Source organism: Tachypleus tridentatus, chromosome 7 (genome assembly GCF_004210375.1).
Source record: "Tachypleus tridentatus isolate NWPU-2018 chromosome 7, ASM421037v1, whole genome shotgun sequence".
Lineage (NCBI taxonomy): Eukaryota > Metazoa > Arthropoda > Merostomata > Xiphosura > Limulidae > Tachypleus > Tachypleus tridentatus.
The window spans coordinates 34296889-34313333 of NC_134831.1; the positions used below are offsets into that span (position 1 = coordinate 34296889).

Consider the following 16445-nt stretch of genomic DNA (forward strand, 5'->3'; position numbering starts at 1 on the left):
ACACACCATAACTGAATGAATGAATTTAATTTAGTTATTAGTTAAAGTCCAACTATTGTTGGAAGTTAGAGAAATCTTGGATAACAAAGGATCAATAACAAGAGAAGAAAATATTTGTTTTGTTTATTTGTTTTTGAATCTTTTTTTTTAGGTTTCAGCAGCATCAGAGACAAAAAGCCAAAATAAATCTATCCAAGGAAATGTTAAAAGTTTAGATAAAAATATTATTCAACCAGATACATTGATTAAAACTCCTTCCACTGAAGGTCAGAAACATTTGGACTCTTCTCAGCTAGTAACGAGACTTAAACAAACTCGAGAAGAAATGACTGGGACTGAGAAGGGGGTAACACTGGAGGGATCCAGTGGAAGGTCTCTTCTTGGAAGATTAAGTGGAATGTTGAAGGAAAATCCAAGAATTGTTAAGCAGGTAGTATATGAAAATATTTCAGGGTAAAGTTCTATGATGTTGTAGGTATATAATAAATAAAATCGATTTGTAATAAAATTTGTCCACATCACCCCAAGATTTTGGATTTTTTCTTTTCTGCTTAAGGAATTTATACACTTGTTACATTAACAAATTCATGAAAGAAATTATAATTTGTATATTGTACTTGGAACTTTCCAAAACAATTTTATAACGTTTTTTAGATGTACAAGTTTGTTTTGCATCTTTATTATTAAGTGTAAAGTTAGTAAAATGTTATAGACTTAAACATTTTAGAAGCATAAATTATGAATTTAAATGAATGAAACACTTATAATTTTTACTGAGCCTTCTTTAATAAATTTTGATTTTAGGACAGCGTAAAATGTCAAGTTAAATTTGACCTTGACAGTGACTCTGAAGATAAATCACATTATTCTTATGAGGTAAGATAGTAATCTTGTATTAGTTTTTAAATCTTGATGGTACATTTGATGATTGTGGAAGTAAATATAATTTATAATTAATAAACAAAAGTAATTTCTAAACATTTGAGAAATTTAATTTTACTTGTTTTTGTTACGCATACAAAATATTTTTATTCATACTTTGAATCAAAAAGGGCAAGTCAAGAAAATGTAATACATTTTAATATAGTGTTGCTTTTATTGTTCTTTCTCTAGTATTAGTTTGAAAAAATTTTAATGTATTTTGAATTGTGATTTTTCAGAATTGTGTTTCTAATTGAATCTAATTTTATATAGAACAATGATGAGGTAACTGTGATATTTATGTGTAAACCAAACCAAGGTATTTCTCTGTTTAAATATAACACGAGTATTTCTTGTAATTCTCAGACAGAAAAACATCAGTTACTCTTATGTGAACATTAAGGTTAAATATTCTTGCCTCCAATTTTTGAAGGCCTGGCACGTCTAGGGATTTAGGGCACTTGACTTGCAATCTGCAGATCCTTGGTTCAAATCCATTTCCCATCAAACACGCTTGTGTTTTCAGCCTTGAATGAATTATAATGTGATGGTCAATCCCACTATCCATTGGTAACAGAATAGCCCAAGAATTGATGGTGGTTGATGATGACTAGCTGTCTTTCTCTAGTCTTTCATTGTTAAATAGCCCTCATGTAGCTTTGCACAGAATTTAAACCAAATTTATTTTTGTAAATGTGCCCTTGCCTTACATCCAAAAGGTAATTGAAGATTACAATATGAAGTTCATATCTATTTATTTAATACATACTAAACAGGACACAGAAAACAATGTAGAATCTGACAATGTTGGAGATAAGGACCAAGACTACAGTATCAGTCATTTTGGTGTCCAAGATGCTTCCTTGTTGTCACCTGTGAACTCTGACAGTTCACTAGAGGTAAAACAATATCTAGTTGCTTCATGCATACAGTATTATGTTTACAAAACGAAATTGAGAAATCTGTAATGGTATTTTTCATACCATTAGAAAGATTAGTTAGTTTGTTTCCCATATCAATTATCATAATTCTTTAGAATTAAGATAACAGTTGGTCTTCCTATATATAGAATCTTATTTTAATGCATCTGATTTTAATCACAAGTGTAATGGTTAAACCAGAGCCAAGACAAATTAATATTTGTTATGTTAAAGTATTCACATACATTAGAATTTTACTGTTGTTGCTTGAACTGAATATTAATTATGTTGCTTTTAGTAGCGTAAAATTTAAAAAAATTTTTGAAATTATAAATCGCGCGTGTGTGTGTGTATGTATATATAAATAAAAATTGTTGCATGAAATACCCTTTGTCCCATTCATATTAGTTTCATTTATCAGATAGTTAATAATATGATAAATGTAAAAAAAAAGAATGATGTAAGAATGACTTCATTATCAGTTACAAAAACTATTTACTGTAGAGATTCTAGTAAGGAGTACATCAGCATCAGAATGAGTGAAATTTATAAAGAAAGTAGTAGTTCTGTTGCTAGTATGGGACATGGAACATTGTGTCATTAATCTTAGTATTATATGCAACTACTTCTTAGCATTGTATTGTCTTTTTTTTTTCTTCCTCTTTGGTACGACTCAATAGAATAATTGTATTTTTTCTTTATAATATAAAAATTCATTCTCTAACATGAAATGCTATATATTCTTTTTGCTTAGTTATATAAGTGTTGTATTTTTCATATGAGGTGTTCAGATGAATGTAGAAAAGATACAATATTAATGACAGGTATCTTCCATCAGGTCCATGTGGCTGGTATAAATGAAATCTTAATGTTAACTGCTCATGATGTTCAGCAGACTACCAAAGGGAATAAAAACCAAGAGAGCCAAAATACAAACCTGAAAGAAGTCTCTGAAAAAAAAGAAAGGTATCCTATAAGAATTCAACAAATTTTTGTTAAGTTTATTTAAAGCATTGGTTACATTTTGATACTGTAACAGATGTTTGTTGAAACAACACAGTTTTATTATTATTTAACATTTTCATAAATACAAAGGTGAATTGTAAATAACTAATTAATTTGACAATTCGTATATATTTAGCTAAATATTGCTATGCTTATGTCTGTCTTTTTTTTATATTTACATGTGTTTTTTGCAATTGTGAAAGACATGAATGCTATTGCTTTATAGTTTATTATAAGGGTAAAATAATGTTTAAGATTAAGAAATATTTTGATTTTTCAGCATTGTGTAAAAGTATAACTATTATGTATTGAAATTGTTTTTTTTTAATCAGTCCCTTGCCAGCCCCAAGGAAGCAGGCAAGTATATTTAAACCTGTGTTTGAGGTAGAAGCTGTGACAATAAACAAAATAGAACCTGTTCCTAAAAGTGGACCAATCAAAAATATGAAATCTACAGAAGAGTCTGTTGTGAACACTTTTGAAAATTCACAATTGAAAAATGATACAACAAATGTAAAAGTTCGTGTAGATATCAAGGAAGAATTGAAACCCAATCTTAAGAGCTCATTGACATCCCAAGATAAGCACAATAGCATTACAGATTTTGAAGACAAAATGGAACAAGAGTTAACAAAACTAAAGGAAGAGTGGGAAAAAAAATTAGAAGTTGAAGAACTGAGACTCCGGTAAGTTAGGTTATCTAGGGTTATCAATATTGATTTATCCATAACAAATTATTACTTTATATATGCATGACTAACACTTACAAGATAGCAATAAAAGGTCCATCCTAATAAGTTATGTCTTGGTTTATGTGAAAACATAGCACTTAGTGACACAATGTGACTCGAATTGACTATGCATTAGTTTAAACTCTTCTAAGATATTACTAAACACTTTCTAACAGTAAATAGTGCTAAAAGAGAAAGAACTTCATTTACACAATTCTCCATTACTGGCACTTTCAAAATATTCTTACTGTGACTTGATGTATATGATCTTAGAATGCAGTGTGATGGAAGTTTCTGAAGTTTGACATCCAATAAATTTGAAAATCCTCACACTGTACTAATGATACCATATTTCCATAGTAGTTATAATGTGAATATGCTACTTTTTTATGAGACATTTTAAATTTGAAGAGGTTTGTTGTGAGGGTTCTGGAGCCAATAAAGCATTGGAAGTAGTTTTGTTCTTTTACATTTGATAATTGAATGTGATGTAAATGGCTGAACACATTAATTAGAAAAGGTGGTGTATAGACACACAATTACTGATTCAGTCAATGTGTTATGCATCAAATCTAAGATCTTTGAAAAAGTTAGAAACCTAATCATACACATTACTAAAATTATTTCATACAATTTATATAGACAGCATAGTAAAACTTATCTTGACTGTTTAATATTGATTATTGTAATGGGTTTATAAGAATATCTAGTTTAGTATCTAAATTGTAATTCACAATTTCTATATTTATTTGGTGTGAGAAATTTATTGTATTCTTTGTGACTTTTTTATATGCAAAATCGGCTCGTTTGGGTTGAGAAAATATTTTACATAGAAGAGTGAACAACGTTTCGACCTTATGGCCTAATGAAAGCCAAAAGTGACAAAACATTAATTAAATATCATTGTGAAAAGAACACAAAGCTGCAGTTTTTGTTGTTCATTAAATGATATGTGGTAGTGTGCTGAAACAAATTGTTAATGTTTGGTGGATTTCTTTTTATTTTATGAATTCTAAATGTTTCATGGGGCTGTCTGAGAACCTACTTTTGGTGGGAAACTTTTCTGCTTATTTAAATGATTTAGCTAACATTTTAAATTAATATTTTTATTTATATATAGAGATGTAATTTTTTTAATAGCTTTGTACATAATTTTCGATTTTTTTACTTTGCTTCTAACTCCCATGTCTTTTACAACTTTTGTTATTATTTTTTAATAATATCAAGTCTATCTATACATTTGGATTTTAGGTAATTGGATTAAAATATAGAAAATTGCCATCTTTTTAAGCTCATGGGAAGAAGTGAACAAAACGTTTGTAAAAGTTGTTCTATCAATTATGGTGAAATTAATAGCCTATATGATTTTAACTTGTGTTGTCATTTCATAAATTGGATAATTTTTAGTTTTTTTTAGAAGTAAATCATTTTGGTTAAAGACTTGTGAAAAGTGAATCTGGAAATATTAGTTGTTCATGAAACCATAAAAGTATATTACTGTTTTTTAAAGTCTTAGTTTTAAAGAAGAATAAATGTTTGTAATTTACTCAGGTAAACTAAGAACTGGGAATATCCAACTACATAAGGCTTTCTTTGAGTAAAAACACTTTTGTTTATGTAGGTAAACCTCCAAAAAGATCACTAATCATAAATTCAGACTCAAACATTTGATTTTATAAACCAAAATAATTACCTTTCATGTTGGTTGGGGTGTTATCTCAAACAGTCTATTTGGAACTGTGCTTTAAAAAAATTGCAACAGTTTACTAAATATATAGTTTTACAATCATTTAACCAGACAAGAAAAAGAGAAAGTGATTGAAGTTTTGGAAACACGTGTACTGTTAGAAAAGAAAGCCATAAAAGAGAAGCTAGAAGCAGAATTGACTCGAATAAAACATGAAAATAACAAAATATTGGAACAGAAATTGCAAGAGGCTGATATTGAACTGAAGGCAGATATGGATAAGCTTTCAAAAGAATTGAAAATTAAACACCAACAGGTTTGTATTGATATTAGGATTTACATATGTAATGGCATAGAAGTTTTGTAGCACCCAGCAAGTATTGTTGCCCTACTGAATGAAACATGATAGTATAAACATACATAATTATTCATGTCTTGGAGAAAATAATTCCAATATAATCATACCACTACTCACACAAAACTATCTCAATCTTCTTTCTACCTTCTAAAAATTGTTGAAAACTCTCCATGCTTACCATAACTGTTTATATACCCCACCAATTATGCACCACTTTTGAATATGTACATAGCATGTGATTACTTTCTACCAGTAGTATTGCACTATAGATATTGGTGTAGCTCCCTCTGTTGTTCTTACTTAACCCTCACTTTATCAATTGACACAACATTGTTTAGACATGTGTGTTTCTCACATGTGGTTCCTGATTATGAATGTGTTTCTTTGCTATCTCTTTTTTTTTTCCAACAGTTTCATTTTACTGTGTTTGCATTCAGCTGTTTCAATAATTTTTTTGCATTTGTTTCATGTTGGGTGTGTTCTCTTAATTGTTCCATACTAGTATCTTAGTAAGAATTTGCAATTCAGTGTATCATTTACAGATATTCATGTTACAGTAAAAGATATGTACAACTTCAATAGGAATCAGGTTTAACTTTATCCACAGAGGAGGTACAAGCCTTACTTTGCTGAGAAAGTCATATGTTCAGTTGGCAGTATCTTCTTTTCAACTTGACAATGATTTTTGAAGAATGCAATCGGGGAAGATTATTTGGAGATTTTTTTTCAGCACCTTCTTATTTTGGTGTGTCACACACTACACCTCTTCAGGAGTTTTCTTCTGGTGTTTTTTGCAACTAGTTAATCGGGTTATTGGTCAATACGTAGTTTGTTTTTGTTCAGTTTGGTGGGAGTTTGATCCTCTACTTCATATTGCTCCTAGTTCATGCAGTAGTTCTATGGTAAACAATGTTGGATATACACATGGTAGGTGTGGCTCAAATACTTTTTGTGTGGCTTTGTCCTTCTTTACATGAGAGAGATTTAAGTATTTCTTGTTATTATTGCTTAGACTTCTGTAAGTCTTTTTCATTATGTCAAATTAGATAAACTGTAATTTTAGGTGTTGTTTATTACTTTGTTTTTCCAGGTAATGTTAGTTTTGTCCATTCTTTAATATTACATACTTTGTAGATTTGGTAACTTTTGTGGGTTTGTCAGCTTGTTAGAAATGAGTACTTTAACTGGGTGCATTAGATATTGATTGTTTCTTTGTTTTCTTGGAAATTTTCATCAGTTTGTGTGTTTATTATTGTTAGATACTCTGTGAACTAGGTAAAGTTTGATTTATCAGTTCAATATTCATAAAGTACTTTCTTAACTAGGTATATGGAAATAGTTTGTAAGTTGCATATCATTACTGCTAGTAATATCCAATTCATTGTTCTATGAGGATAAATGTTTTTTTCGTTACTGTGAAATATGTGCCTTATAATCCTACTTTTGGTTAGTGTAGGACTTATTTTTCTTGTTCTTCCTTTCCTACGTTACTGAAGTGTATATTTCTTTCCTGTTTGTAGGACTGTAGCTTATTTCAGCTCCTTTTTTCTATGTTCTTGATAATAGAAACCAAATTTTCTTCTCATATTTTACAATTCAGAGTTGATCCCCACAGTACCTGCACCATCAATAGTTACATATTGCCCAAAGTCGAGTATTGAAATCCAGGGTCCTACTGTTTGGTATTTTGTCAGACGATACAAGCTCTTGCCTGAAACCTACACTTGATGGGTTATTCGCATTCATTTGTACATGGATGTCTGGCTACTGCTCACTTCTTCCTGTTCAGTCCAGAAACCATACTTTTCTGCTCCAAGAAGAAGCAGAGATTGGATTTCTTATGAAAGGGGGATGTCCATTCCCCCACCACTCAATTCCTCATTCATTTTGGGGTTTTCTTCATTTCTACCTCAGTTGAACCCATCCTTCTCCTTTTTGTCTTTGAAATATGGATTAAGAAATTCACAAGGTCATCACCTCACATTCTCTCTCATATCAAGAGGTTCTGTCTCTTTTGGGTATGTGTGATTTTATTCCTTGGGTCAGGATCTTACGAGTTCTCTTCACTGGAGCTTCTAGATCAGTAGGACTTCTACTCAATTTAATTGGATTACCATTTTATCCTTAATTCCCTGATCTGAGTTGATCTGGCTTGGTGGCTAGACAGAGTTTAGACCATGGCAAGGGTGCTGCTTCCTCCACTTCATCCAGATTTACATTTGTTCACTGACTCACCTTTAGAGGTTTAGAGTGGTTATCTCAAGTCCAAGTGGATATCCTCTCTCTGGTCAGTCAAGGAGTCCTTTTTTTTTTTTTTCTCTCTCTCTCTATTCTCAAGCTTGTGGCAGTTTATCTAGCTTTGTTGTGCTTCCTTCCTTTCTTGCGGACAGTGATTACAATACACTTCAACAACTCAACAGTGGTCACTTTTATCACCAAGCAAGGGTATACCAATTTTAGGTCTGTTATTTCAGATCCTGGGCTTTCTTTTCTGAGCCCTTAGTCACCACATTGGTATTAGCTTGCCATGTATGGGGTGAAGGAACATCTCAGGGAAGGTTCTGTTCGCTTTCTCTGAGATCTAAATATCCACACACATGTTTGCCGTGCTTGGTGACCTGTAAAGGGGAAGAGAGGATCCTTGTGGTTGAGGGATCCAACCATAACACACAACTTTGACTTTGAATATCTGTAGACAGGAGGCCTTGGGGTGACTCCCCTAGGGCCAATCGGCTGGCCCAGTTATGCTAGGGCCAACCAAGTACCAGTGTTAGATGATCTTAGCAGGTGTTTTGGACATTTTATCTGATGCTGGTGTTTGGGTATAGTGCTCATGAAACCCTGGCATTGCTGCAGTGTCCTTGTTTGCCATTGTAGTGCATCACCTCGTAGGGCTTCATGGTGGGTGGGGTCAATGGGCACCAAAAAATCCTTTTTTTTTATTTATAGTTCCTCCAAATAAAAACTTTAAAATAGTGAAAAATCAATCCAAAGATAAATGAACCACATCTTGAAGCTTCGGAGCAGCAATCTTCAACATCTGTAGCATCTGCTGTACCTCATTTTCTTATACTACATTTTCTTTCAGACAAACCTTGAGGGCAGATGTCTCTCTTTTCAATTCAGAAGAGACTAGAGGGTCTTGCTGGTTCTCCAAAGTCAGTAAAGAAGCTTTGCTCAGGTGATATATTGGTGGAAACATCCACATCTCAACACACTGAAGTCTTCTTGCATTCAAAGGCTATTAAGGATATACCTATTGAGATTATGCCTCATGCCACTTTTGAATTTGTCACAAGGACTTATTGTTGAGAGAGATTTGAAGAACATCCCAAATTGGAGATTCTCACTGGTTTCTCAAACCAAGGAGTTTCTTTAGTGAGGCATATCTCCACTCACAAAGATGAAATTATGATGCTGACCAGTGTCCTCATTCTGACATTTACAACACTGCATCTGCCTGCCACCACCAAGGCAGGTTATCATAATTACAAGATATGGCCATACATTCCCAACCCTCTCAGGTGTTTCCAGTGTCACCAGTTCAGTCACTCTAAGACATCATTTTGTGGTTCTCTAATGTGGGCTCGTTGCAGTGGCAAAGACTACATTGCCTCTGAGTGTGAAATGGATCCTCATTGCATCAGTTACAATGGTTGTCTTCTGTCCAACTTTAGGGCACTAAGTGGTTAGAAGAAAAAGAGGTGCAGCATTTGAAAACAATTCAAAACATTACTTGTCGTGAGGCTTGAAAGTTGCTGTTTACCACTTCACCTCAGATGTTTGCTGCTGCACTTTGTTCTACAACTACAGTGGGAGTGCGGGCGGGTCTCTCCATATCTCTAAAAGAAGCGTTTTCAAACCAAATGAAAAGTCGTTTGACCTCCATGGTTAAAAATTGATAAATCAACTTCAACACTCATCTCTATCCCTAACATACATTCCAGCAAACTACAAGATCTTACTTCCTTTCGTTTTGGGTACGGGCATTTCCTTATGAACATTTTCTCTCACCCCAAACCCCTCGGTGTGGATCCCTGTAAGTGGTGAGAAGACCTCCCAGGGAAGGTTCTGTTCTTTCAGTTTACCTCCTCTGGGATCTAAACATCCACCCACGTGTTTGATGTGCATGGTGACCCGTGAAGGGGAGGAGAAGATTCTGGTGGTTGAGGGGTCCAACCCTAACACACCACTTTGGCCTTGAATTCCTAAAGACGGAAAGACAACGGCCTTTGGGTGGCCCCCTTGGGTCATTTGGCTGGTCCACTTGGGCTAGAGTCAACCAAGTACCAGTGTTGGAAGTTCTCAATGTTTAGTGTTGTGGACATTGTGTCTGATGCTGGTGTTTGGTATATTGCTCACAAAACCCTGGCATTGCTGCAATGTCCTTGCATGACATTGTAGTGCATCCCTTCATAGGGCTCCATGGTGGGTGGGGTTAGTGGGTACCGAAATTTTCCTTTTTCCATGTGGATCCTCCTACAAAAAATTTAAATAAAATAATGAAAAAAACAGTCTATAGGTAAATGACCACGTCTTGAAGACTTTGAGCAGCAATCTTCAACATTTTTAACACGTACCTCATTTTCTTATATTACATTCTCTTTCAGAAAAACCTTTAGGGCAAATGTCCCCCTTTTTTATTCAGAAGGGACTAGAGGGTCTTGCTGACTCTCCAAATTCAGTAAAGAAGCTTTGATCTGGAGACATATTGGTTGAAACATCCACATCCCAACACAGTGAACTCCTCTTGAATTCAAAGGCAGTTGGGTATGTACCTATTGAGGTTACCCCTCATGCTATCTTGAATTCATCATGAGGAGTTATTGTTGAGAGGGATTTGAAGAACGTCACTGAGTCAGAGATTCTCGCTGGTCTCTCCACTTAAGGAGTTTCTGCAGTGTGGCGCATCTCCACTCGCAAAGATGGAGTTACACTGCCAACAAATATCCTCGTTTTGACATTTACATAATCACATGCATCTGCCACCATCAAGACAGGTTACCTAATTTGCAGGGTACGGTCGTACATTTCAAACCTTCTCCGATGTTTCCAATGTCAGAGGTTTGGCCACTCAAAGACGTCATGTTGTGGTTCCCTGACATGTGCTTGTTGTGATGTCAAGGACCACAATGCTGATGAGTGTGACACAGACCCACATTGTGTCAACTGCAATGGTTCTCACCCTTCCTATTTTCATTCTAGCCCAAAATGGTTGGAGGAAAAAGAGGTGCAGCATTTAAAAACGACTCATAACATTAGTTATCCTGAGGCTTGGAAATTGCTGTCTGCCACTTCATCTCGGACATATGCTGCTGCACTTTGTTCCACAACTACAGTGGGAGTGCACACAGATCTTTCTGTGCCTCCAAGAGAATTGTTTTCAAAACAAATGAAAAGCTTTTTAACCATGGAGGTCAAAAGGCCTCAAATACAAGCATTTCTTTTGATACATCTTTTTCTCCCACCCTAAGATGCAAAACAATCAGTTGTTTGCATCCTTAGTCACTAGAATTCCCTTCCAACAACAAAGACTTGTCCAACGACCCAGGGCAGGATCCATAGAGGTTGATAGACCTCCTCCAAATAAGGACAGTAAAGAAAAAAGACATGGTTGTAAACAGAAGGGTTCTCCAGCCACTTTGCCTACCTATCATTAAAAATGGCCACCTTGGTACAATGGAACTGTCAAGGTTTATGTTCTGATCTGGATGATATCAAAACACTGATTGCTTCCTACCATCCTGTATGTCTTTCCTTACAAGAAACATTTCTAAAACCTGGTGACACACTCACCATTCGGTGGTTTTCTTTGTACAGAAATGGCAGGCTGTGTGATGGATGAGTACATGGAGGGGTGGCACTATTGGTTGATCAGCATGTGCCTACTCTATCTTTGTCTCTCAACACACCCTTGGAGGCTGTAACCATCTGTGTTTCCTCAGGACATACCATCACTGTTTGTTCTCTCTCTCTGTCCCCTGGAGAGACATATGATCAATCAGACCTTGATGCTCTTGTTGAACAGTTGCCGTCTCCATTTCTAATCCTGGGGGACTTTAATGGACATCATCCCCTCTGGAGAAGTGTTGTTATTGATAGGAGGGGTTGCTCTGTAGAGCGTATGCTCTGTGATCACAATCTTTCTCTTTTCAATACTGGTTCTTCAACTTATTTTCATGCACCTAGTCAGTCCTTTACCTCTATTGATCTCTCAGTTTGCTCCCCTTCATTATTCTCCCATTTTTCATGGAGGGTTGACAATAATCTACTAGGCAGTGATCATTTTCCTATACTTTTGAGAGAGACTAGCCATGGTCAATGCCACGGTGGAAGCTGGATCAAGCAGACTGGTCCACTTTCACTGCTCTCTCAGAACTTGATCCTGCCATCATGAATCAGCCATTGATAGATGACTGTGTGGCAGTGGTAACTGACTCTATTATACAAGCAGCTGCTCAGTGTATTCCTAAAACCTCAACACGTTTTCCACAATATCTTAGTCCGTGGTGGAATCCTGCTTGCCACTTGGCACGGAAGGCTCAAAAAGGGGCCTATGATACTTTCCATAATGTCCCACACTTTCGAACCCCATCGCTTTCCAACTGGCCCATGCACATGCTAGGTGGGTAAGACGTCAAAGCCAGAAGGAATCTTGAATTAAGTTCACAACTAGCATATCTTCTACCACCAGTTCCAAGGTCATATGGGACAGGATTCGAAAGGTCAGTGGGCACTACAATTCTGTCCCCCTCTTGATCTTTCTCTCTGAAGGCCAAGAGGTAGCTGATGTCCGGAGCATCGCCGATACTCTAGGTGAAAGCTTTTGCCAAGTGTCTACCACTTCTGCTTGTTCCTCCACCTTTTTGGCCATCAAGACTCAGAGTGTTCACCTCTTTCCTTTTGAACTGACTGTCTCTTTGACTATAATTGTTCCTTTACACTGGTGGAACTGAAAATGGCCCTTCAGTACAGCTGTTGGACCTGATGATGTTTTTCCTGATGCCTAGCACCAGGCTATTATCTTACCTTTCTCTAAGCCTGGGAAAGATCCCAAGATTCCTTCAAACTACCGTCCAATTCCTTTGATGAGCTGTCTCTGTAAGACCTTAGAGAGGATGGTTAATGCTTATCTTGTTTGGTTCCTTGAATTAAACAACCTCCTCTCACCCACCCAGTGTGAGTTCCGACAACAGCATTCCACCACGAACCACCTAATTCGACTTGAAACATCAATCAGAGAAGCCTTTCTCAAATGCCAACATCTTGTATCAATATTCTTTGACATTGAGAAGGCATATGACACAACATGGAGATGTGGCATTTTGTGAGACTGCCATATATATGGGTCACGTGGCCATTTACCCATGTTTAGTAAAAATTTCTTAATGGACTGGAGATTAAAAGTTTGTGTGGGTTCGACACTTTTCCGTTCTTTTGTACAGGAACTTGGGGTTCCTCAGGGCTGTGTTTTGAGTGTCACACTTTTCAGTATAAAGATAAATGCCATCACTGAACAACTCCCTCTCACTCTTGCAAATGGGCTCTATGTTGACGACTTTCACATCTTGTGTCAGTCGTCAAACATGAGATATGTTGAGCGGCAACTACAAACTGCCCTCAATCATCCACTGAAGTGGACTACAGTGAACGGCTTTAATTTTTCTCTCTCTAAAACTGTTTGCATGCACTTTTGCCACCAACAGGGTATTCACCCTCATCCTGAACTGCGTATCAGTGAAGTTTCGCTGCCAGTGGTCCCTGAGACCAAGTTCTTGGGGGCTTATCTTTGGCCATAAGCTGACCTTTATACCATACTTAAAGCAGCTACAGGTCAAATGCATAAGAGCACTGAACAGTTGGGGAGCGGATCGGTGTTCTATGTTAAAGTATATCGTGCTCTTATTCAATCAAAACTTGACTATGGATCAATGGTCTATGGCTCTGCCAGACCCTTGGCCTTAAAGATGCTGGACCCCATTCATCATCAAGGACTTCGACTCTGCACTGGTGCTTTCCGCACCTCCCCAGTTCAAAGCTTATACGTAGAATCTCATGAACCTTCTCTGCACCTTCGCCATTTGCAACTGTCTTTACAATATTCTTCGAAACTTCGTTCCTTACCAAAGCATTCCACCTGGGGATGTGTTTTCTTTCCTCAGTGGGCCATACTTTTTCAGAACAGATGATCTGCCATTGCTCCTTTTTGTATGAACTGGGTCTGTCCTTGGATAACATTGCAGAGTCCACTGGTCAGCCCATTCCACCATGGCTTATTACAGCCCCCAAATGTGAACTTTCTTTAAGTCATCTGAAAAAGGCAGATACTCCCGATTGGAAGTACCGTCTTTTATTTACTGAACATCTTTCAAACAATCATTCCATTCCAATTTATACGGATGGTTCCAAATCAGGTAATTCTGTGGGTTCTGCCATGGTTTGTTGCGGTTTGTGGGTTCGTGCAGAATCCCCTCTACAGCTACTTTGTTCACTGCTGAATTGTATGCCATATGTCTTGCGCTGGATCATATTGAAGCTTAGCAGTACTCCAATTGCACTATTTATACTGATTCACTTAGTTTTCTACTGGTCCTGGAATTGCTTCACGTTGGCTCACACCCTGTTCTCGGTGATATTCAAAACTGACTGGCCCATTTCTCAGTAACATCTACTTCTATCTAGTTTTTCTGGATACCAGGCTACGTTGATATTCGAGGGAACGAGTTTGCACGCACGGCAGCTAAATCTATCTGCTCTGGCACTATCACCACTGTGCCTATTCCTTATATGGACTATGGTCCTGTATTCAAGGCTCGGCTCCGTGCCAGCTGGCAATCCACTTGGAGTGAGCAATGCGACAACAAACTTTTTAAAAAAGAAACCTTTATTGGGCTTTGGCCATCTTGTTATCATAAGGATTGGAAAGAGGAAGTTGTTCTTATTAGACTATGCATTGATCACAGTTTTTTAACTCATCATTTTCTTTAAACTGGAACTGTTGCACCAGTGTGTAGTTTGTGTAACACTCAAATCACTGTAAGCTACATTTTACTTTCTTGCCATCGTTACGGCTCTCAACCATGGGGCTATTTTAAACATGTTCTGTCCCAGGGTTTGTCTGTAACATTGGACAGTGTTATTGGTGATGGTGACACTGTCCACCTTGATAAAGTTCTTAGTTTTTTGATGGCCATTAATCTTTTTAATCTTATTTAAGTGCTGGATATTTATTCATTACACCTTTTTAATTGTGGTTCCCTTTTCAGAATCTCAATCTCTCTAGTTCAATTTGAAATTGGAAAATGGCCAGAACATTAAATAACTCAACACCAGGACTTGAAAGGCCAACTCCAGGTGACTAACGCTGCTGTTTGAACTATCCATTTGAACTACCCATTAGTCGTCCTGGCAAGTTGTTATTACAATTTTGCTGCATGTCTTTTCACACTTTTATTACTTGACCTTTTGGTACTGGCCATAATGACACAACCCAGAACCAGGACTGGAAATACCAACTTCAGGTGACTGTTGGTGATTCTTGTACTTACCTGTTAGTCTTCCTGGTGGGTTATGATCATTACCATTCTGCTACAGGAAGTCCTTTACAACTTTGTAGACTGGATGTCAACATTGGTTTTATACCGTTTTCTGTTTTTAATTGCTGTTTTGTTTTTACCTTCATTTCATTTTACGAATTTTACTACATTTACTTTACTTTTACCTTTTTACCGGACATTTGGCTAATTATTATTACGATTTTGCTATGTCTTTTAAAAACCTTTATTATTTTACCTTTTGTTAATGGCTGTTAAGACACATAACCCAGAACCAGGACTGTAAAGGCCAACTTCAGGTAACTAATGGTGGTTCATGTACTTACCTGTTAATCTTCCTGGTGGGTTATGATTATTACCATTTTGCTAAAGAAAGTCCTTTACAACTTCTCTTACTCTGCTTTCTCTCTTAACATGGTAAACTAGGTGTCAACATTGGTTTTATGCTTTTTTTGTGTTTCAATGATGTTTTGTTTTACCTTCATTTCCTTTTATATATTTTACTACATTTCATTTATTTTTACCTTTTTACCGGACGTTTGGTGCAGATAGCCTAGCTGCTTTGTGCCATAAAACACAAAATCAATCAATCAATCAACTCATCCCAAGATGCTAAACAATCATTTGTTCATGTCCTTAGTAACTGGAATTCTCTTCCAAAAACAAAGGCCTGCCCAATCCACAGAACTCCCTTGAATAAAGACAATAAAGAAAAAAGATGTGGTCATAAACAGAAGGGCTCTCTTCTCAATTCACCTACACATAAATAAAAATGGCCACCTTGATTCAATGGAACTGTCGAAGTTTACATTCTAATTTGGATAACATCAAAGCACTGATTGCTTCCTACCATTCTGTATGTCTTTCCTTAAAGGAAACATTTCTTAAACCTGCCTATACAGTCACCATTCAGTAGTTATCTTTGTACGGAATTGACAGGCTGTGTGAAGGTCGAGTACATGGAGGGGTGGCATTGTTGGTTGATCAGCATGTTTCTATCCTGTCTTTGCTACTCGACACATCCTTGGAGGCCATAGCCATATGTATTTCCTTGGGTTGTACCATCACTATTTGTTCTCTCTACCTATTGCCTGGAGATACCTATGATCAGTCAGACGTTCATGCGCTCATTGAACAGTTGCTGTCTCCCTTTTTAATCCTGGGGGGATTTCATCCTCTCAGGGGAAATGCTGATATTGATGGGAGGGGTTGCTCCATAGAGAGTATGCTCTCTGATCACAACCTTTCTCTTTCAATACTGGTTCTTTT

At 36.4% G+C, this 16445-nt stretch overlaps 1 protein-coding gene across 8 annotated transcripts in view; it reads left to right on the top strand.

The window, feature by feature from the left end:
- LOC143255409 (uncharacterized) overlaps window positions 1-16445 on the top strand; it is a 61828-nt gene that overhangs the window by 7549 nt on the left and 37834 nt on the right. For 7 of the 8 annotated variants that reach the window (XM_076511034.1, XM_076511037.1, XM_076511035.1 and 4 more), the window contains exons 5-10: window positions 152-430; window positions 805-876; window positions 1698-1820; window positions 2680-2807; window positions 3179-3532; window positions 5376-5580. In XM_076511034.1, coding sequence (XP_076367149.1) covers window positions 152-430; window positions 805-876; window positions 1698-1820; window positions 2680-2807; window positions 3179-3532; window positions 5376-5580 — 1161 coding nt within the window. The remainder of the gene's footprint in view (window positions 1-151; window positions 431-804; window positions 877-1697; window positions 1821-2679; window positions 2808-3178; window positions 3533-5375; window positions 5581-16445) is intronic. The other variant, XM_076511039.1, reaches the window with a different exon arrangement.